General features: G+C 57.9%; 2 protein-coding genes across 3 annotated transcripts in view; both read right to left on the bottom strand.

Moving 5' to 3' along the window:
* Positions 1-8511: 8511 nt before the first annotated feature.
* Positions 8512-13293, bottom strand: FOXJ1 (forkhead box J1). The gene is made up of 3 exons (XM_055398009.2): positions 13145-13293; positions 11930-12595; positions 8512-10257 (listed from the first exon to the last, which is right to left on the bottom strand). The coding sequence occupies exons 2-3, from the start codon at positions 12425-12427 to the stop codon at positions 9490-9492; spliced, it is 1266 nt and encodes a 421-aa protein (XP_055253984.2). The 5' UTR covers positions 12428-12595; positions 13145-13293; the 3' UTR covers positions 8512-9489.
* A 1162-nt stretch (positions 13294-14455) lies between these two features.
* RNF157 (ring finger protein 157) overlaps positions 14456-21394 on the bottom strand; it is an 81887-nt gene continuing 74948 nt past the window's right edge. For both annotated transcript variants that reach the window (XM_055408538.2, XM_055408537.2), the window contains one exon: positions 14456-17604. In XM_055408538.2, coding sequence (XP_055264513.2) covers positions 17483-17604 — 122 coding nt within the window. In that variant the 3' untranslated portion in view covers positions 14456-17482. The remainder of the gene's footprint in view (positions 17605-21394) is intronic.

The following is a 21394-nucleotide window of genomic DNA, read 5'->3' as shown; positions in this document are numbered from 1 at the left end:
AGAGAGGTTGTGACGGAGGCCTTCTCCCAGACTGGGTTCTAGATTCACCCAATGAAATGGCTCAGGGTCCGGAGCAGGCCTTAGCGGGTAGACCTTCCAGAACTCTGGCTGGCTGGCGGCAGAGCAAGTGTCCAGGGACACCACCCCAACCTTCTGTGCCCTTCCTTGAGGATGTGTCCTCAGTTGGGGTACCCGTATGGGGACCTCGATAAGTGTAACCAACTGCCTTCTCAAGCAGAAGTATGGAAAGGGTTGCGGTGAGTCCTACCAGCGTGGTAGAGTTCTTCCAGCTCGGGGGCCACAGATGGGGACTCAGAAAAGAGTTACCCAGGTGAAGGGGGAGAGTGGGAGGGTGTTTGCTCAGGGCAGGGGTGGAAATAGCGATTCTGGGTAATACATCAGTGTGACTGATCACAGAGGAGGGTAGGTGGGAAGTGAGTGGCGAGCAGGGGAAGATCGTGATGGTGTTTAGAGCCTTCTGTAGGCGAGGGAAGTCATTGCAGGGCTCTCAGCCGATGAGTGGCGTGGCCAGAAGTGCACTTGACAAGAGCCCCGCTGGCCCCTTACCCTCCCTGCACTGAGCCAGCCAGCTGGGTGTCCACCGGCGCGCCCTTGCCCACCTCCTCTCCTTCTGCCTGTCTCGCTGTCCTGTCCTCTCTGTGTCTTGCTGAATACCCATGCCGACTCTTCTAGAATCAACTCAACATAGTCCAGTGAAGGGTTTGTCTTCTCTTCCCAAGCCCCATTCACGTGAAAAAGATTTTTTTAAAATACTTGTTTTGGCTGGGTCTGTGTTGCTATGCGTGGGTTTTCTCTAGTTTCGGCAAGCAGGGGCTCCCCTCTAGTGGTAGCGTGCGGGTTTCTGGTTGCAGTGGCTTCTCTTGTTGCGGAGCGCAGGCTCTAGGGCCTGTGGATCTCTACAGTTGTGCTGCACGGGCTTAGTTGCCCTGTGGCATGTGGAGTCCTCCCAGGTCAGGGATTGAACCCATGTCCCCTGCGTTGGCAGGCTGGACTCTTAATTTCAGGACAACAGGGAAGTCCTGAAGAGAATTAAAAAAAACCAAAAAACACCCTAGGACTCACCTAGTGGTCCAGTGGTTTAGACTCTAGGCTTCCGCTGCAGGGAGCTTGGGGTCGATCCCTGGTTGGGAAACTAATATCCCTCATGCTGCATGGTTCAGACAAAAAAAAAAAAAAACAGAATGCTTCGTATAAGAATGTTCATAGCAGCTTTAGTCACAATAGCCCCAAACCGGAAGCAGCCCAGATATCTATCAAGTAGAGGATGGATAAAGAAACTGCTATAGTTGTCTGGTAGAATACTACTCAGCCGTGAAAAGGAACAGACTGCTGCTGCGTGTGATGAGGTGGTTAAATTTCAAAATTGATATGTTGAGTGAAAGAAGCCAAACACAGAGTACAAAGTGTTTGATACCATTTATATGAAATTCTAGAATAGGAAAAACTGACTTGTGGTGGTAGAAATCAAATGAGTGGTTGTTGCTTGGGGAGTGGGTTTAGGGGCAGGAGGGGTTGCCTCGGGTCTGCTCACACACTGGGGTGCCTTTTCAAAGCTGAGTGTCCTAGAACTGTCCTTTGATACCCAGAAGCTTCTCAGCCATCCCTCAACTGTGTGCTTCAAACTCTCTGTACCTCCAGCCTGACTCCCCCTTCCCTTCCCTTTCATGCTGAATTCCCCACTCAGGCAACCGTGACACCACCGCCCACCAGTCTCAGAGGACATCGAGTGGCCTCTCATAGTGGCCTCCCAGCCCTGAGAAGACCACTCTGCCTGATCCTGGGAGTGAAACTGGAGAGTTACCCTGGCAAGACCACCCTGCTGCCCAACTCAGTGGGTCAGGAAATCTCTCTAAGACCAGGTCTTGCCCATATTTGTGTCCATGCGGACTCTGGTCCACAGGTGTAAGGAAACATTGACCAGGCAACCAGGTGATGTCTGACCAGGGTTTCTAGCACCTGGGACTTGGGTGTCCTCCCTGCAGGTGGGAAATCCCCTGAGTCCTGTCTAGCTGGAGGCAGGAGACGTTGTGGGCCTGTTAGGTTGGTTGCAGAGACTCAAGGAGGCCAAGGCTGGCTTCCCCATGTCCCTGTTCCTTTCTGTTTATTTACTTAGTTATTTTGGCGGTGCTGGGTCTTGGTTGTGGGGATCTTTGTAGTGTGCAGCATGTGAACTCTTAGTCGCTGGGATGGATGTGGGCTCTAGTTCCCTGACCAGGGATAGAACCCGGAGCCCCTGCATTGGGAGCATGGAGTCTTACCCTTTGGACCACCAGGGAAGTCCTTCCTGTTCCCTTTTTTTTTCTGTCTCTGGGTTTCTGAGTGCCCTTCCATGTCACTCCAGATTGCTCCTTCCTCCTTACACCCATTGCACTGTACACTAGCTCGAGCCAGAATCAGAGGTCCCCACAGTCCTCTCGTGCACCCCAGCACAGCCCCCTTCCCCTCCCCCAACTCCCCACCCCACTCCCCTCCATCACCCTGCTCCGCTGGGCTGGGGCAGGGCTCAGCCTTCCTACCTCCTCCTGTTCCCAACAGAGGGGCCCATCCTTTGCTCTCCCAGCATCCCATCTACCCAGCATCTGTGATCCACCCTCTCCCCGGGCTAGCCCCTTCTCTCCTGCAGGCACACACAGGTCACCTCATCTTAAAGCTTCTCTTGGGCCTGTGTTCACCACAGCTGATCCTCTTCTCCCTCCTGCCCCTTTCCGAGCTCTGGCGTTTGCCGCCTGCTCTCAGACTCTGGGCTCTACCCCCATGGTGCTAATGAGATGCCCTGTGGGAGGCCAGGAGCCCTCCTGGGCAAACGCTGGCTTCCTTCTGAGCCCACTCTGACCTGTTGACTCTCACTGCGGGCTCCGAGGCGCGGCCCGCCTCCAGGAACGGGAGTGTCTGTGTAGGTGTGTCTAGGGGGCCAGGAGGGGGCAGGGTGAGCTAAGAGGCTCCCTCCTGCCCCAAGTGTGGCCCCTTCCAGGCTCGGTCCTCACCCTTTCCTCTCCTCTTTGATCCCACTTCTGGGAGAGTCCATGTACCTGAGTGACAGCTTTTACCTTCATGAGGTCCCGGGGGACTGCGCCTGTCTTGGCTCTATCTCCTTCCTGCTTGGAGCACCATACTGGTTAACCGACAGACTCCGCTCTCTCCACTGAAGGACTTGGGGTGACCTCCCCAGGACAGGGCTAATGCCAGGGTCACCTCTCCTCTCTCCCAAATGGCTCTATTTCATTTCCTAATTCACATGGTTACCCATGCCCTGTGAATTCCACAGGTGTCTGTCACTCTCCACTCCTTCAAACCATCCTTCATTTTCCCCGGGGGAGGGGGGAGTCATTTTCATTCTGTAGCCACATCTTTGATTGTCACTCATACTTGTCTCTTCCCAAGTCCCTTTGGAGGTCACCGTGGGTCATCTACGTGGAGGGGTCTGGGAAGTGACTTGTCCTTCAGAGAAGAGCTTTCTGAGCCCAAGGATAGCAGAGCCTATGAGCTGATCGTTTGGGTGGGGGGCCAGGGTGTGGGTCGCCATCTCTTGTGGGCCTAGTTGGTGATTTTCTTCCTCTGCTTGGGAGACCTTCAATGTCCCCACAGAACCCACTCCCAATAGAACCCACAGGTGGAGTAGGGAGTCTAGGAAGACCCAGGGAATGTGGTTGGAGGTTGAGTCCTGGCCTTCTGTGAGGTCCTCCCGCCTGATGCCCCTCTCCAGAACTGGCCTTGAACTATCGGGCCCAAGCGTGCCCGGCCCTGCGCCACAGTGTAGGCCCAGCCTCCCAGGCAGTCTCTGCCAGGCCAGGCTTAATCTTTAGCCACACAGCAGGCACAGGGGACTCTCAGGCACCTCACAGAGCTCCCAGCCTGAGCTTAGACTCTGGGTAGCTGGGCTCCATGGCCGTCAAGCTCAGTGGCCCATCCTGGTGCACCTCGGGGTGGGGCCCGCAGGGACAGATGGGCTGGGCACCCCTCTGACCTGGTGACCTTGTAGCCAGGTGCAGACAGGTCAAAGGCCATTTGCTGACCCTGTGGATTTGGGTGGGGTAATAAAAGATGGGAGAGAGGGCCTCGAATGCCGATTCCACTGCACCAGCCCTGCCTCCTGGGCCTCTGTGGTCCTAATTCCCAGGGTCTCAGCCCCAGGGGAGCTGGGGACTGGAGGAGCCGATGAGGATGAGAAAGGCCAGGCCTCTCCCACCTCTCTCTGTCCCTTCCCTCTAGTCCCCCATCTGGTGTCCCCTCCCCATCCCTCCTCACCTGGCTCACAGCTGCCACACATCCCACTCAGCTTCAGCGGGCATCAGGGCCCCCCTCCCTGTTTCATTACCTGACCCAGACACACAGGATCAGCAAAGGGCAGCATGGGGCTTTCCTCAAAGGCCCCCCCCCAGGACAGAATGCTCTGCACCCCTGGGAGCATCAGGAAGCACCCTGGGCCCAGTGACCGTGACCCCGTTAGTGTTTACTGTCTGCGGTCACATTTTGTCGAAGTGACTTGGCTGTTTTTCTTCCTTTTGTCGATCTGCTCAGCTGGCTTCTTCATTCCTTCAGTACTTTGGAAGCTGGGGCCTGTCCTTGATGCTGCAGATATAGGAACGCTTCAGGTTATCAGCCTGCCGGGGTCTGCAGGCCCAGGGGCTGCTGAGAATGAAAACTCTCAGAGGCGGGGTCTGTACGCCACCCTGCCCCATCCCTCGATCTCCTGTCTGTGTTTCACTTGAGGCAAGTTGGAGGGAATGGGGTGCCCCTAGGGTTGGGGACAGGCCTTGGTGCGCAGAGTGGGGGCAGCTGGTGGGTGGCTGGGTGAGGGGTGGAAAAAGATTGGCATCCTCTCAGTCTTAACTTAATTCCCTGGGCAAACAGCAGCGCTGGGAGCGCTGCCGGCAATCCACTGTGGCTTCAAAGGGCCTTGGGGCCATGGGTGGTGTGGGCCATGGGCAAGGCGCCAGGCTTCCCCACTTCCTGGAGCGCTTGCATTCCTAGGAGCTCAGCGAGCTGCTTCCTTCCAGGGGAAAGAGGGTCTGGGTCTCGGACCCTGCCATCCTGCCCTCAGAGCGGCGTCTGGGGGCCAGAGTCCAGGCAGCCAGACCTGCAGCCCAGCCTCCTGGCTTGATGAACAGGTACCCTGCCGCTCCCTGCCCTGCCATACCATCTAGCTGGCTTCTGGGGGAGAGTACCCTCCAGCTGGTCCCTGCCCGCCTGTGACACAGGGAAAGTTCAAGCCCCAGCAAGCCAGTCACGATGCCTCCGACCTGTCCCCACCTGGGAGCCTCGGAGTGGGCTGGACACAGGGGCCCCTGGAGAAAGGTGACCCCCTGGGGCTTCCAGGCACCTCCTTGGCTCACACTGGCCTGCGCAGGCCCAGCCTGGGTGGCCTCCCAGAGCCCCCTCCCCGGTGCCGCTGCCTCCCCCTCCCTTGTCACCTGTGTTTTCCTCTTCACCACACAAGAATGTGTCAGCCGGACCTGGGGCCACTCTGCCACCCATTGTTAAAGCAGGCTTCTCTCCACATCCCCATCTCTGACAGGCCCAGGCCTGCCCCGCGGGGCCAGCCCCCTGTCCCCTGCCGGGAGTCTAAATACACCTGTTTACCTTTGGGCCTCAGCCAGGGATGGGGACGGAAGCTCCCCTGACTCCTGACCACCGGCCCCCACTGGCCCTCCCAGGCCTCCCTTCCCACCCCCCACTCACTCTTCCTTCTGCAGGTCTGGGTGCCCAGAACACCTGGGTGGGGGAGGCGTGATGGCAGGAGAGTGTGTCCTGCCCTGGGCCCAGCTCTGCAGGAGGCCTGACCCATTTGCTCTAGGACAGCATGGGACCCCATCCCAGGGGGCCTTCCAGACATCCTGAGAGTCACGGGAGCCGGGAGTGGCCGGTACTGTGGAACGGGATGTGCTCTGGACAGAGGAGGAGGACCCCCAAAGCCTGAGCTCCTACCCTTTCCCCCTTCGTCACTTTCCTGGCTGGGGGATCCATGGGGGAGGGAGGATGGGGAAAAGGTGGCACCCAGAAGGGTGGCCTCTTGCTTTGAGAAGGGACTGTTCCTAACACCTGAGAATGAAGTGGCTCAGGACCTTCTTCCCTCAAAAGTGGAGATCAGGGCTTCTCTGGTGGCTCAGTGGTATAGAATCTGCCTGCCAAGGCAGGAGACCTGGGCTCGATGCCTGACTCAGGAGGAATCCACCTGCCAAAGAGCAGTTTAACCCATGTTCCATGAGAATTGAGCCTGTGCTCTAGAGTCCGGGAGCTGCAACTGCTGAAGCCCGCGTGCCTAGAGCCCGTGGTCCACAAGGGAAGCTACCATAAGGAGAAGCCCGTGCACCGCAGCTGGAGAGTAGCCCCTGCTCGCCACAGCCAGGGAAAGCCCGTGCAACAGCGGAGACCCAGCACAGCCGAAACAGGAGTAGACCTCAATGGAAATGAGAAACCTGCTCCGAGAGCTTGGGTCACGGGCTCAAAGCCACACAGCTCAAAGGAGAAAGGACAACTCAGTGCAAGGTGGGGTCCTGGATTCAGATGCTGGAATGGAGAGGAGCATTACCAGGCCAGCAAGATGTGGTTACCAAGTCGATGTCAACTTCCTGATTGTGATGATGGTACTAGGGTTATCATGATGTTCTAAGGAAATACACACTAAAGTATTTAGTACTAATGGAGCATCCTGTCTGCAACTTAGTCAATGGTGCAAAATATATTTTGATTGGGATTACATTGAACTGACAAATAAATCTGAAATAAACGTCATTTTTATTTTTTTAATTAAAAAACAATTATTTATTTGACTACACCCGGTCTATCTGCGGCATGTGGGATCTACTTCCCTGACCAGGGATCAAACCTAGGCCCCCCCCTACACACTTTAGGAGCACAGAGTCATAGCCACTGGACCACCAGGGAAGTCCCTGAACATCTTTTTAAAAAAGCCACCCAGTCAAGGGTCAAGGCAGGAATGAATAAGAGGGACAGGATCTGATACTCCCGCTTCCCACCCTTCACTCTTTCCTCCCCCATCACTGAGAAGAAGCCCTGTGTTTGGCCAACTTCACAGCCCCCCTCTTAGCTTTGGCTGCTCCTAGAAAGTGTCTTTGGACCCTTAGAAGTACCGATGCCTGCCGCCCCCACCCCCCGCACTCCCCGTGCCCGCCCCCCCCCCCCGCCCCCCGCCAGAGACACTAGTCCCAGGCATGGTGATTTTCAGCTCCTGGTGGTTCTTCCTGGCAGCCAGAGGCTCCTTCAGCCTTTCCTCACAGTGACAGGCCCCCTCTGTCAATCCAGGGTGTACCTGGAGGCTGAGGCTGATCAGGGGCTGGAGGCTGATCCTGGGGACCAGGGAAGAGCCTGGAGCCCCTGTGTTCCCCCAGTGTTGGGGAACGTGGGGAGGAAGGCTGGTGGGTGGTGGGGAGAGGGAGGGAGCCACTGCTGGGGGTGGGTGTCTCAAGAGGGAAGACGGGGCAGCCTCCTCAGTGAGCTGTGGGAAGAGAGTGGGCTGGCTCCCGAGCTCAGAAAGGTCCCAGCCCGCTGGCCTCGCAGTGTGCTCGCCCTTCTGAAATATTTGGAATAATTAGCAAGTGAAAGCAGCACGTTAACCGGGGAATGCCAGGTTGGCCAGGAGCCAGCCTCGAGTACAGGGAAAGAAAGGGGCTTCGGGAAAAAGGGGTCCGTGGAGGCTGGGCAGGATTGTGTGGGACAGTGCCTCTGTTTGTGCCTGCCTGTGAGTGTGTGTGTGTGTGTGTGTGCGCGCTCACGCGTGCTGGGGGAAGGGGCTGTGGGCCACAGGGGCATGCTGGCAGGGCTAGGTGGGGGCCGGAGGTGGGGAGTGATGGGTTCCAGGCAAAGCTGGGGCGAGGGGGGTTGAAAGGTGCCTCAGTTTCCCCATCAGAACTCTGGTAGGGTCTGACAGTGGGAGAGTAGGGTCTAGGCACCCTGTTTTCATCTCCCCCCTCAGTCTGCATTGGAGGGAAGGTGCCGGTTGGGGTGACTGCACCCCAGGGTGGGAAGTAGGGGCCCTGGGGCTGGGGCCCTCTGACCTCACACCCTGTCCCTCCAGCAAGGGACGGAGGAAAGGAGGAGCTGGAGACAGGCCCAGGCGAGGCCTGCAGGCGAGCCTGGGCAGGCCCTCGTGGTGGGGGAGCTGGGGGACAGGAACCGAGCCCTGGGCAAGCCAGGCCTTTGTGAGTCCCCAGGGCCAGGGAGGGGGCTGCGCCTCCTTTGCTGCCCGCCCCCTGGGGACTATAGGTGCTATCTCCCCACTGCACAGATAGAGGTGCTAAGGTCTGGCTGCAGGGGACCCCCCCACAGGGCTGCCTCTCAGTCCTTGTCTCTGGGGACACAGAGGTCGTGGGGAGGGCATCAGCTGGGACTCTGCAGGCCTTTGGTGCTCCCTTCTTCCTCCCAGCCATTCCCTCTTGGCAGTGAAGCCCCCCAAAAAACTGGCCCCCACTTTCCCCCAAACAAATTTGCAAGCAGGTCCATTTTAAAATTTTTAAAAGCTTTATTTTTAAAAATGTTTTACTGTAAATAACTTTCATGAAAAAGTTAAGTTGCCTCACGGGGCAGGAAGGTGGATGTGGAACACAGCCCAAGGGGCTCAGGGTGGAGCAAGGCACTCCCCTGCACAAGCACAGGCAGGGGGCGCAGGGCGATCCCCGTTCCCTAGTCCCAGTGGTTCTAGCAAGCGCCGCGTCCCTCCCGGTTAAGCCTCAGCTATAGCTACACTCACTACATTAGTCTTTCTGTGCCCCCTTCCCTCTGCAGCTTGGCTGCTCCTGTCCCCAACCCCGCAGAAACCCAACTCCCCGCTGCTCTCAGCCTCAAGTTGGGCTCAAAGATTAGGGATTTATACCTCTAGAGATGGGGCCACAAGGCCCCAGAGGCCTTAGAAAATCTCCTGGCTCCACCCGGCACCCCGACCTCGGTTCAGTCTCCTCTCTCTGCCCCCCTTCCCCAGCTCCGCCCCATGTACTGCCGGCCCCAGCCCCAGGGAAGCTTGGCCGAGAGAGGCCTCTAGGGGGTTAATTTGCAGTCACCCAATTAGCATTTGTTGTACCTGGGAACTTTCTCTGGATAGAGACCTGGGGAGGAGAGCCGGAGAGGGAGAGGTCTTGAGGCTAAGACGCTCTGGGGAGGACCCTGTACTGTGGTTTCCAGCTTGGGCAGGGACCCTCCAAGCTGCAGCTCTCAAAGTGCAGGGGCCCGAGCGTGTCCCTGGGGCCGGGAAGAAGTGGATCAATGAAACACTGTGTGTATGAGGGGTTGGGGAGGGGCGGCAGCAATTCTGGTCTTAGGTCCCAGTTCTCAGCCTCCTGGGCTGGAACCTGAGGACGGCCCGGGCTGGGGGCCCTGTGTCCTTGTGGGGTCAGCCTTGGGAGACCTGGCCCAGCCCCTGCCTGGGCAGTAGGGTGTCCATAGGCCTGCAATGGGGGGGCAGTCTGGGCCCAGATGTGGGCGCTGTCCAGAGGGGGAGGGGCAGGGCCTGGTTTCTTACAAGAAGGCACCCACGCTGGCCCAGTCGTGCAGATCGGTGGCCAGGGTGGCATCTCCGGCCTCAAAGAGGGGCTCCGGGGGGAGGCAGCTACTGCCGCTCTCGTCCCAAGGGTGCTGCAGGAAGGATGTGGCCAGGAAGGTCTCATCGAAGTCCAGGCTGTCGGCAGCCTGCTCCACCGAAGCCCCCCAGGTGGCTGGGCAGTCGATGTGGCGGCCGTGGACAGTGAGGTCCACGTCACTGTGCGAGGTGGGGCTCAGTGGCGGGCTCAGCTCCAGGGCCTCCAGCGAGCCCAGCTCCCCACCCAGAGCACCAGCGTCGAAGATGGCCTCCCAGTCAAAGTTGCCCTTGAGGGGTTCCAACTCGCCCTGCTCCTCCTGGGTGAGCAGCAGGGTGCTGGGGGGCCGAGGGACCTTGGCCACCCGCTTGGGCAGCGGTTGCTTGCGCTTATGCCCGAGCCTGCCCTCGCCTGCGCCCCAGCCCGCCTCCCCGGTGGCCTCCTCGAACTCCCGCAGCAGCTGTTGGGCCTCGGTGTTCACGGTCAGCGGCCCGGCCCATGGGGCGGTGCTGGGCTCTTGTGCGGCCTGGCGGGCGAAGGCTGGGTGGATGTGGACTGGGGGCAGCCGCCGCTTCTTGAAGGCCCCGCTCAGCAGCCGCTCTGCATACTGGGGGTCGATGCGCCAGAAGCCCCCCTTGCCGGGCTCGTCCTTCTCCCGAGGCACCTTGATGAAGCACTTGTTCAGGGACAAGTTGTGGCGGATGGAATTCTGGACACAGGCAGAGAGGAGAGGAGGGTGGGTGAGTGGGCAGGGTCGGGGATGGGGGGCACCCAGTGCCAGTACCCCCACCAGCTTCTCTCCGATGGGGGCCGCTGGGACGGATGGAGGGCAGCAGAGGCGCTGCGCAGACCAGGAGGCTCTGGGACACCAGCCACGGGGCACCGGGAGCCGGGAGTGCGGTCGGGGGCTTTTGTTCCCTGTTGCCAGGATATCTGCCTGCTCAGTCATCCGAGCCCTGAGCCGCAGGATGGCTCTCAGTGCCACCCTGTCCTGCCCTCCCTCCCCTCCCCTGCCGCTTGCCTCTGGCCAAAGGCCTCGGCTCCCCCAGGGCCTGGACGGCCATCTCTCTCTGCCTGGGCCTGGCTGGTCTTCTCTGTTTGTGAAGTGAGTGAGTGTGTGTGAGTGTGTGTATGTGTGTGTGGGGGGGAGTGGAGTCTGATGATTTTCCTTGTTTGTAGAGCCGGCCGCTAGCCTGGGCCCTCACCCCCCCGCCCCCGCCACCCCCCAACACCACCCTCCTCCCACTCCAGGCTCTTGAGGCCTCGGTTGATTATTACCCGGCCAAGAAGGCCAAGGGCATAGCGCTCATTCCTGGGGCCTCTCAGGCTTGGGGTAGGGTGGTGGTGGGGTCTCTGCTTTCTCACCAAGGTTACAAATGGTACTGCCCCCTGGGTCAGAGCCCAAGCAAATGTGGAACAGCTTGGAACTGTGATCCTGTGGTCTGTGACACAGGGAGTGATCCGCACATCCTGGGTCTCAGTCTCCAAGAGGCAGATGATCGAAGATGCTGAGGGTCAAGTATGCTCAGGGCAAGGTGTGCCCAGCCTCCCATCACTACCCTGCTTTGTTCATGCCTGGGTGCATAGGAACAGGGGTCTGGGGCTTGGACAGTGGGGCAGGCAGGTGGGTAGTGCCCCCTGGCAAGACTGGGATGTTTACACGGCGGCCTGGGCCCCTTGGCTGCTCTGTGCCAGGTTCTGGAGACTTGGAACATGAAGCCAGTGTGGGAGGCACAGCCCCTGTGGAAAGCACCTGGCTCAGGTAATTGTCCCCCCAGGGAGGTTGATGAGAAGGGTGGGGAGGAGGAGTGGTGGCAGGAAACTGGGGAGGGTTTGGGGTGGGGGTTGGGACAACAGCTTTAGGAAGGCCCCACAGCCCTCCCATGGGGACACAGCTGGCCTTCACACCCCAGAGCACAGTCACTCTTGCCTCCCTGTCCTCCTCCAGCCAACTGAAACCAGGCAGGATGTACAGCCTGTTTCCGATTCCAGTCCGGCCCTGACAAACTGGCCTGGAGCAGGATCGTGTCTAGGAATTCTAGGACTTGGGACAAAAATGTGTCCCTCAGCCCATCAACCTCCCTCTAGGGGGCCAGCGTCCACACATAATTCAGCCCTGGTCTTTGGACTGGGCCTGCTGGATGGGTGACAAGTTCTTTCCACTTGAACCGCAAATTCAACACCCCTAAAGCCCTCTGAACATCCGCCCTCCTTCCTCTCTGAAGTCAGAGTGGGGGCCGTTCCAAGCACTGGGCTCCCTAGAGGTCCTTCCTCGACGGCCTTCTTCCCTCGGGGCCTGGCTTGACGGCGCCTGCGGATCTGGATCCGTGACGCGAGTCCAGCCCGCGAGAGCGTGGGCCGGGCTGGAGGGCCTCCCCTACCTGCCAGGTGGGATCAGCGTGGCGGAAGTAGCAGAAGTTGTCCGTGATCCACTTGTAGATGGCCGACAGGGTGATCTTGGTGGCCTTGCTGGCCTGCATGGCCATGCAGATGAGCGTGGCGTACGAGTAGGGCGGCTTCACGTGCGGGTTGGTGGCGTAGTCCACGTCGTCCGGAGGCGGGGCCTGCAGCCCCGGGGGCGCGCTCCGCGACGTGCACGACGACGTGGGCTTGCCGGGCGTGTGCGGCTGCCCCAGGCAGGCGGGGTCGGCGGCCAGGGGAGACCCCGGCGCGGCCGAGCCTGGCACCTGGTGGTAGCCGTGGGGGTCGGTGCCCCCGGAGGGCAGGGCGGGAGCCTTGGCGTTGAGAATAGAGAATTCCTGGAGCCACTGCAGGCTGGTCAGGCTGTCATCCAGAGCGTCGGGCTCCTCCAGGCCGCCCTCCGGCCCGGGCTCCTCCGCCGCCCCTGCCCCCGAGAGGCGTAGCCAGCTCTCCGCCATAACTGCGGGGACTCTCCGAGGGGGCGGTCAACATCCACGAGCCGAACCGAGGGTGGCCGGCCGAGCTCTCTGGCCCGCTGACGCCCGCGGCTCGAGTTACTCAGTCTCCCGGAAGAACGCTTCCATCCCGCGACCCGGGGGTCGCTTCCTCCAAATTGAATGAGGTGCCTGCGGGGATCACAGCGGGAACTGAGCCCTCTTCCCCCACCCTCGAAGAGAGAGTGTGCGCAAGGAGGTGGGGGGGGTCCTCTAAAATCGCCCCCGCAGCTGGGGAGGATCTTTTACTGCCTTGGTCTGGGAAACAGAAGCTGTGCCCGGGGGTCCAACCTCCGCAGGGTCCGCCTGGCTCTTCCTCTTTGATGTTTCAGAGGAGACTTAATTAGCCAAACGAGGGAAGAGTGTAAGGGACATCCGAAGCCATTCTCTTCTCCCCAAGAGTGGGAGATCAACCCCCCTCCCCTCCCTCCATAACAAATGGAAACGGGGCGAGGGAGCCCAGGAGGGTAGTATCTTTGAAAAAGGCTATTAGGATGAGGGAGCAAGGGGAAAGAAGGAAGGAAACAGGATAGAGAGTTATAGGAGCGCGGGAAGTGAGTGTCCCCCAAACTTCTCTGATGTCGTCCCCGGGGCCCGCCACTTCCTTCGGGGAAGGATGGGAGAGCGGGCTGCTACCGACGTCCTCCCTTTCCGCGGCCGGCAGACCACCCCGTCCCTTACCTGGCTCAGAGCGCAGCACGGGCCAAAGGAATGTTCTGGAAGAAGTTCCTCCCACCCCCTGCGGCTCTCTGACACCCTACCCTCAGCTCGAGGGCCCAGCCAGCAGTCCTTGCCCCCACGCCCGACGGCGCCTCTCTGAACGCCAGAGGCCGGGGGACAGGCATTAAGTAGCAGCTCCGAAGGCTTCTCCTGCTGCCATGGCGACGCTCCGCCCCTATAAACAGCTTCCGCTTCTACCATTGGTCAGTGTGTCTCCAAGGGGACCGCGGGTTCTTACCACTGTCTCTGGCGGTAACTCTCCTCGAACTCCCTCCTCCTGCCGCCTTCTCCCGCGCCACGCAGCCCCCTACCCGCCACCGGGTCCCGGCTCCAAACATTCCCGCGCAAGGGCCCCGCGCACGGTTCGGAGAGGCGCGCGACTCGGCGCTCCAGCCGAGGCCCCGGGACCCCGGGTGAGCCGTCCGCTGCGGGAACCTCACTCCCGCCCTACCCCCCTACCCCACCCCCCCACCTTCCCGTCTGGGCTGCTCCGAAGTGTCGACGGCTCCTGGGACGCAGCCTGGGGCGCGGAGGCCAAGGCTGGGAGCGGCTTAGACTCAGGGAAAACCTCAGCGTGCTTGGGGTTTTCCTTTCCTCTCTGGGTTGTGAGTGGCACTTGCGCACGTTTCCCTGATTGTCGAGTGGTGCCCGCAGGCAGGTCTGACTCTCCGATGCCATCTGCCGCTTAGGTCCGCAGACACCCCCATGGCGGGTAGGGTAATCCATGATTCCTGGTAAGCGCTCCCTCCCAGCCCCATCCTCAGCAAGGTTCCCAGAATGGACATCCCAGAAGCTTCTTCGAAAGCACCTCTCCCTCCCTTCCAGATAGCCGAGGAAGCTGAGCCAGTGGGTGGTACCCAGAAAAGCTATGCCCTTGTCAAATTCTCCTACCAGGATCATTTGCTCCTTTAATTTCACCAGCCTTTAAGTGATGAGGACCAACAGCGGACTGTAGTCCGTCCTCCTCCCTTCTCCCAGCCTCCCTCCAGTAACCAGCTTTCCTGCTCTTCAATTATTGAGCAGCTGCAGTTGGAAGTTCTCCGGTTTAAGGGCGGGAGTTGGGGGTTGGGGGGAGGGTTGGTTATCACGCCTTTGCACAGAGCTGTGCCCAGGCCAGCGGACAGTCAACTCCCATCTAGAAACATGTCTTTCCCCATCCCTTGTCCCAGTTCACTCCTTCATATCCAGCGTGTCTTGAGGAAAAATAATAAAGAGTGCTGGAGAAAGTGAGACAGAAACTTTCACAAATAAGCCAGCTGCACAGTGAACGGCTCTCCTTCCCTTGTCAACAGTTTATTCATTTTTAAGAATCATGCAGCAATCCATAAATGTTGCATCCTTGACGTCCCCACTGTAGTGTGCCCACAGGTGTACTCCGGGGGGTGAGGGGCACACAGATGGCACAACAGGACACACAGACTCCCACATACTAGTGTGCAGATCCTGAAGCAAAGTGAGCAACCAGCATGCCGAGGTCAGGTAGACGGGACACGAGCTCTTCCCAGGTGAGATGGCTTACAGTGTGTGGATCTGTGCCCAGGGGTGCCCCAGAGTGGGCATGACCTCTGGGGGGGTGGGACTGGGTAGGGAAAGGAAAAAGGGCTCCATGAGGAGGCCAGGATCATGGCAGCACTCAGAAGTGAACTCACAGGTGAGTTCAGACCTGAGCATGGCAGGAGGGAACCCCAAACTCAGGGGAGTCTGTGCCTTCATGGGAGAAGCCAGGCCCTGTCACAGGTTCTCTGGGTCACCTGCTTACAACATGATGGTCTCCAGATGATGGCTGGGGCATCTGCCCTGTTCCCTGACCAGGCTGAAGACCAGCCTCTCTGGATGGGCTATTTCTAGGAATCTTTTCTTCCCCCCACTCTTTGGTCGGACCATGTGGCATGCAGGGTCTTAGTTCCCAGACCAAGGACTGAACCTTCACCCCCGGCAGTGGAAGTGCAGAGTCTTAACCACTGGAGCACCAGGGAAAGTTCTACTTGCCAAAGAGCGAAATGAGAGCAGATAGGTGAGGGGCTTGGGGAGAGAGCAGGAACTGAGAAGCAGGCACGAGGAGCCATGTCTCACCCAGCTCAGCCTTGGTTATGGAGCCAAGGCCTTGAGGAATCTCTCTGAGCCTCTTCCTGGGAGAAGGCAGACCTTCCAGAAGGGGTGAAGTCGAGGACTTCCTCTTAGGGTTCCTGGCCGCTGTGGCTACTGTTTACCTGCCCCTCCTGCATCTCCAGTAACAGCACACTGTGAATACTACCTGCCGGGAGAGCAGCTGGGTCTGAATGCCGCCACCCCAGGCTCAAGGAGGCCCCATTCTCTAATGTTTCTGGGGCTCAAACTTCAGGGAATCAGGAAGTGGGGTTATTGCTCAAATCTTAAATAAGGTAGGGGCCATACTAATGTTTCGAGGAGAGAAAGGACATGAAGTGGGGCCTGAAACAGCAGAGGCCGCTGCAGGATTTCAGAGAAGGTAGACGTGGGAAACTCAAGACAGAGGCAGAGATTTAGGCGTGGCTTGTGTGGTGTCTGTTGGGACTACAGGCCTCCCCATCCCCCAGAGCAGGATGTGAGCCACGGCCACCAGTGTGCGGGTCACCACCACCTGGCAGCGCAAAGAAACTACATAGAAGGTTCAAAAGGTCCCCTGGCCACTGGGCTCACTTCGAGGCCTTGGGAAGGACCTGAAAAGCTCTTCGAGGGTCGCAATGCTACTGCTGCTGCTAAGTCACTTCAGTCGTGTCCGACTCTGTGTGACCCCATAGACGGAAGCCCACCAGGCTCCCCCTTCCCTGGGATTCTCCAGGCAAGAACACTGGAGTGGGTTGCCATTTCCTTCTCGAGGGTCGCAATACCAACTATTAATTCAGGTCATTGTGGTGGATGTATCTTAGGGCTCTGTCAATCACACCTCTGCCTCACAAACTGTTGGATCCAGCTTTGCTTCCCAGTCTCAGGCTCCACTAAACAATGACCTCTTCCAAAAGCCGGCAGACAGCACATCTATCTGAGAGCCGGTAAGAATCCACTGACAACACCAGTGTTGAGACAGGAACAGCCAACAGCTTATGGTCTGGCCTTGCTGTTTCAGGGTGTCAGTTATATGTCCTCCGTGGGACTGGGGTGGGGTGAGGTGGACACGTGATTTGAACAATACCTTTAAATCTCTAATGAGCCTATGGAAGGTAGTACCTCCCCCTCCCCCTTAAGGCTCAGCAGATCCGGGGGGGGGGGGGGGCGGCAGAGGCAGGGGAGGACAACGGGTGGGGAAGGGAGCCCCCTGGACTACCCCCGGCCCCAGCTCAGCCCTTTCCCCAACTTCCTTTGGGGCTCCTGGGTACCAATTGAGAATCACCGGTCCACCCCCTCTCTCAACCTGTTTCTTCAACTATTTAAGAAAAGGGGGTGGAGATGGCTACAGTGGGGATACGAAGGCCACTTGACAGGGCGGTAGTGATGAAACGTGATACCACATGACAGCTCCTAACATGTGCCTGCCACATCGCAGGGGTCAAACTCTTTTTGCAGTGTCACCTTAGGATGCAGTCCCAGGCCTTCCCGAGTGCACCTGACCATAAATAACCCTCCGGAAGGGGGCCACGTAATTAAGGGATTCTCAGATTCCAGCAAGATTTAGCCTCCTTCCTAAGCAGATAGACACATGAGGCACTGCCTCTGCCACCAGCAAGAAGCAAGAACTGTTTTCCCAACCAACCTTCCAGTGGTTGCCACCATTTCCTGTCCTTAAGAAAGGAGCTCCTAACGCTTTTTGAGGGGGAACTCCACTTCTAGTGCAATATGGCTTTCCCTTTTCGCAGGAGTCAACCCCCAACCCCCCACCCCGAACTGGAGGTTTCAGACTGGTCATGATGTCCCCGAGACCAGAAAAGGCCAGGTGTCTGTAATGAAGTCACGCAAACTCCGAGTCCTCTTGGTCTACCCGCCTAAGGAGAAAAATGATGCACAAGAAACAGCTGGTCCATGGGCCTCAGCTCCACCTGAAGGTCGAGATTCGGTGGAAACGTTTTCAAAGAGTCTCTGCAGAGGGTTTCAGGAGCTGCAGTTCACCCCGTGGCTTTAGCCCTCCAGGAGCAAGGAGGCTTCTGGTCCCTTCTGAGAGGGGAAGGATCACGATTGCAGAAGAAGGCTGGGAGAAGGAGCAGGTGCCCTCAAGCATCCAGCTTCCACGTGGGTCTAAAGAGTCTCCACGTATCTTGCTGAGGATGCCCAGCAGGTCAGTGGTGCAGTGAGGCCAGGAAGGGATGCGAGGACAGGAGGAGGGCCCTGGCACACAGGCAGGGGCTCTCAGACGGCCAGAGGCCCCCACACGCAGGGCCTGTCCTCAGGGTCCTCCAGGCTTCCGGAGGACAAGCGCCGGCGCTGCGAGTTCTGACGACTCACCACGTTGTCATCGGCCTGCCAGGCACCTGAGAAGAGAAGAGCAAGGTTACTCGAGCTGGACCTCCGGATTGGTCCAGATGGTGTCCCCAGCAGGGCAGCCTGGGAGTTCGGCACGAAAACTGGCAGGCTGCCTGTGACTTGGAGCTCCCACGGTGTGCCAACCCCAGCGCGTGAGGAATCCGGAGCAGGGGTGCCCCCTGGGCCAGGGACCATCACGGACACTGGGGCCCACAATGGCAGGACACATGGGATGGGCCCTGTTTTGTGGGACCTTGCCCTAGGACCCACATTTGTATCTTTATTTGGTCCTAAAGTTTGCTTCAGTGTCGCAGACAAGGAAAAGAAACTGGGTCTAGCTGAGATTCTCATGAGGCAGGAGGAAGCGGATGGGAGGGAGAAGAATGTGTTAATCTGAGCCTAGAGTTTGCTGTGGGGGCCAGGGTGGAGTAGGAAGTACTTGGCTGCCCAGAGGGTGCCAGGGACTGAATGGCATGGGGGAGGACAGTGCAACAGCCATTCCTCTCTTTCTGCACGCAAACAGCCTGCTGAGGTTTGCTATCAGCTGGTGCTATCAACCCCAGGAGATGTTAGCCCCAGAGCCGTGGGGTCCCACGAGCACCATCCCCTAAACTCATCATCCTATCCCCAGTCCGTGGCTCCTGCACGAGCACCGGCTGCCCACGCTGGAAATGCCCACACCCCTGGATTGGGGCTTCTCTCTCCTTTGTGCTGTGTATACAATCATGACTCTGCTCCTGTTTAGTCGATAAATCACGTCCGAGTCGTTGTGACCCCATGCACTGTAGCCTGCCAGGCTCCTCTGTCCACGGAATTTTCAGACAAAAATACTGGGGCAGGTTGCCATTTCCTTCTCGAGGGGATCTTTTCGACCAAGGGATCATCGAACCCAGGTCTCCTGCTTGGCAGGAAGGATTCTTTACCACTGAGCCACCAAGCAAGTGCTGTTCACTCTCCAGTCATGTCTAAATCTGTAAGTCAGAAAACTGGGTATACCCCCAACTTGTAACATACTGACTGTGTGACCCTGGGCAGGTCATTGTCCTTGGGGTTCCAGTTTTCCTGTCTATCAGATGGAAATGAGTACTCAGCCCCCAGAGCTGCTGGGAGAGGTAAGTGAGGTAACACAGCAGAGTGCTGAGCAGGGTGCCTGACTCTGAGAATGTGCTCGACAACCAGGCCTGCTCCCAGCCCTGTTCAGGTTCATCTCCCCCCCGGCAGTCCTCCAGCCCAGACTGGCTCCATCCATTCATTCCCTCCAGTGCAGCAAGAAACTCCTTCCAGGGGAGAGGAGGAAGCCCTAACCCCCTGGGGTTGGGGAAAGCCGTCCAACCTCTGGCCTGAGAACCTCTGAGACGCCTCTCCCAGCCAGTCCCACACGGCCCCCCAGCCGAAGATCCAGCGTGTGCCGACTTGCTCCCCCACAGCCTGCACTGCTGCCCCCCTCCTCAAGTTGTGAAAATGGCTGAATCCTTGAATTCCTCCATTGCACTGTGACCTTCTCCTGGGCGGAGCCAAGAGCCACACCTGGCCCAGCAGGGGGCTCATTCTGAGGACTGAGCCTGGACTGGGGGCCTGAGGCTCAGTATATTCTCCTGTGACGGAGGCCACTCACGAGGGTCTGGGGTCAGCCTTCAGTTAGGCCAGCACGACACGAAACCCTTTATTGGCAGAAACATTAGCATTAAGTGGGTAGAAACTATTTTCCATAAATGTCCTGGTACGATCATCTATCCTAAACCTCTGATACTACCCTGCAGAGGTGGACCCCGGGCCAGAGGAGTCCGTGGGACAGAAACTGTTAGGTATCTCTCGCAGCCAGACAGAATGTGGGGGGGTCCCTATTCTCTGGGGGCACTGCAGTCTGGCACCCTCTAAGGATGGCCCTCTAAGTGTGACGGCATGACGAGTAGGCCAGATTGCCCCTCTAAGTTAAGAACCCCCAGAGAGGGTAAGTTGTTTGTTCAAGCATATAATTTGGTAGAACTCATACCTATTCCTCAGTGTTTAGGGGGCAGGACTATGGAATGGTGGCTATTTGGTGGGAAAGGCCAAAAGCAAATGGTAAACGAGAGAGAAGACACACAGATGCACACGCACGCACAAAGTCAAAACGCCTCCACTGCGCGGCTGCCACCGCCAGCTGCCAGGTCTCAATGCCTGAGTCCTTGCTACCAATGCCACTGGTCCAGTTCCTGAGCCAGGCTCCTTCTGAAACCACCTCAAGACTCAGATCTGAAGCCTCCGTGCTCCTGGGCTTCGTGACAGTACCCTTTCTTCTAAAAAGGGCCCCTGCTGGACCCGTAGCCAAGCCCTGCTGCTGCTCGGCTCCTCCTGTTCAGAGGGCGAGCCTGGGTGCAGCAGGTAAGCCATTCTGTCCAGCCCCTCAGCCAGAAAAGGGAGCCTGGAAATTCAGAATCTTTCAGCAGGGGTAGATAAAGGTGCTTCTTGCTCAATTCCATTCTGGGGACTCAGAAATGGGAGAGTGGAGAGACCTCTAGAGGCAGATTTGAGAAGCACATCCATGGTGTTTCTGTACGCCCCTTCCTGTCTCTGAAAGTGTTAAGTCACTCAGTCACCTCCGACTCTTTTCGACCCCATGGACTGTAGCCCACCAGGCTCCTCTGTCCATGGAATTCTCTGGGCAAGGATACTGAAGTGGGTTGCCATTCCCTTCTCCGGGTGATCTTCCCAACCCAGGGATCGAACTCCAGTCTCCTGCATTGAAGGCAGATTCCTTACTGTCTGAGCCATCTTCCTGTCTCTGCCCAGCCACTAATTAGATATAAGGGCTGTAACAGATCCGACCATCCTGTAGAGTCTCTCCAGGAAAAGAGGATGTTCATTTCAATTTTTCCTTGGTATATGGGAAGTGTAGCCCTTCCTAGCAGTGTCTTAGTCTTGGGTTATTTCAGGTCTCTGTAAGTACTTCTTCGTTTTCTCTTTTTTCTGGCCATGCTGCATGGTTTGGGGGATCTAAGTTCCCTAACCAGGGGTCGAACCTGGGCCATGGCAGTTAAAGTGCAAGTCCTAACTACAAGACCGCCAGGGAATTCCCTCCATAAGTATTTTACATTTCCTTGGCGATGCCCACTAACATTTAAAAACATTTGTATTTCCATTAAACCAAACTATCTTTGCTTTTCCCCATCACTCCCCAGAGCCTTTTCACAGAACTGTCACCAGTCCCCTGATGACTATCCTGCCGCCGCTTGTGTGATACACCATCATATTCCTTGCAACCACATCTACCTAGCACTCATTCTAATCTGCTCATCACCTACCCCTCTCAACTCAGATTTCCTCCCTTTGAGAATCTTTCAGAACAACCTCAGAATATAATTCTCCCCCTGCCTTAGTTTTAGGGTCCAAGAAGATCCAGAAGCTTCTTAGAGAAAGAGGGGCTGGGTTGACAAAGGTGCTCTCTCAGCACTGCTTCCACATTGGTGATGAGTGCGGGGAGGATGTGGCCGTGAGCGGTCCTCGCCACCAGCTGGGGATCCTGGCAGAGCACGTGTGTGGCTGGGGGCGGTGGACCAGGGGATATTCCCCTGGCTCTGCTGCTCGTGGGCCCTCCGTGAGGGGACTGACGTCCTTGGAGAGAGGGAGACCAAGTGCCTGAGAAGCTGTCCTGGCGGCCCAGCCAGCCTGCAGTACCTCAGTCATAGGATGGAGCTCAGAACTTGCAGCTGAGTGAGGCAAAGTCTGTCTATTCCATGGGACCTACCAAAGTGGGTACTTCTGTCATTAACCCAATAGATCCTTCCAGAGAGTTCCCCAGCACTTTGCTACCAGTGT

This window comes from Moschus berezovskii, chromosome 20, assembly GCF_049115385.1.
Source record: "Moschus berezovskii isolate FMDL1 chromosome 20, NW_MosBer_1.0, whole genome shotgun sequence".
Taxonomy (NCBI): Eukaryota; Metazoa; Chordata; class Mammalia; order Artiodactyla; family Moschidae; genus Moschus; species Moschus berezovskii.
The sequence above is the reverse complement of the archived record's forward strand: the minus strand, read 5'-3'. Positions and strand labels throughout refer to the sequence as shown.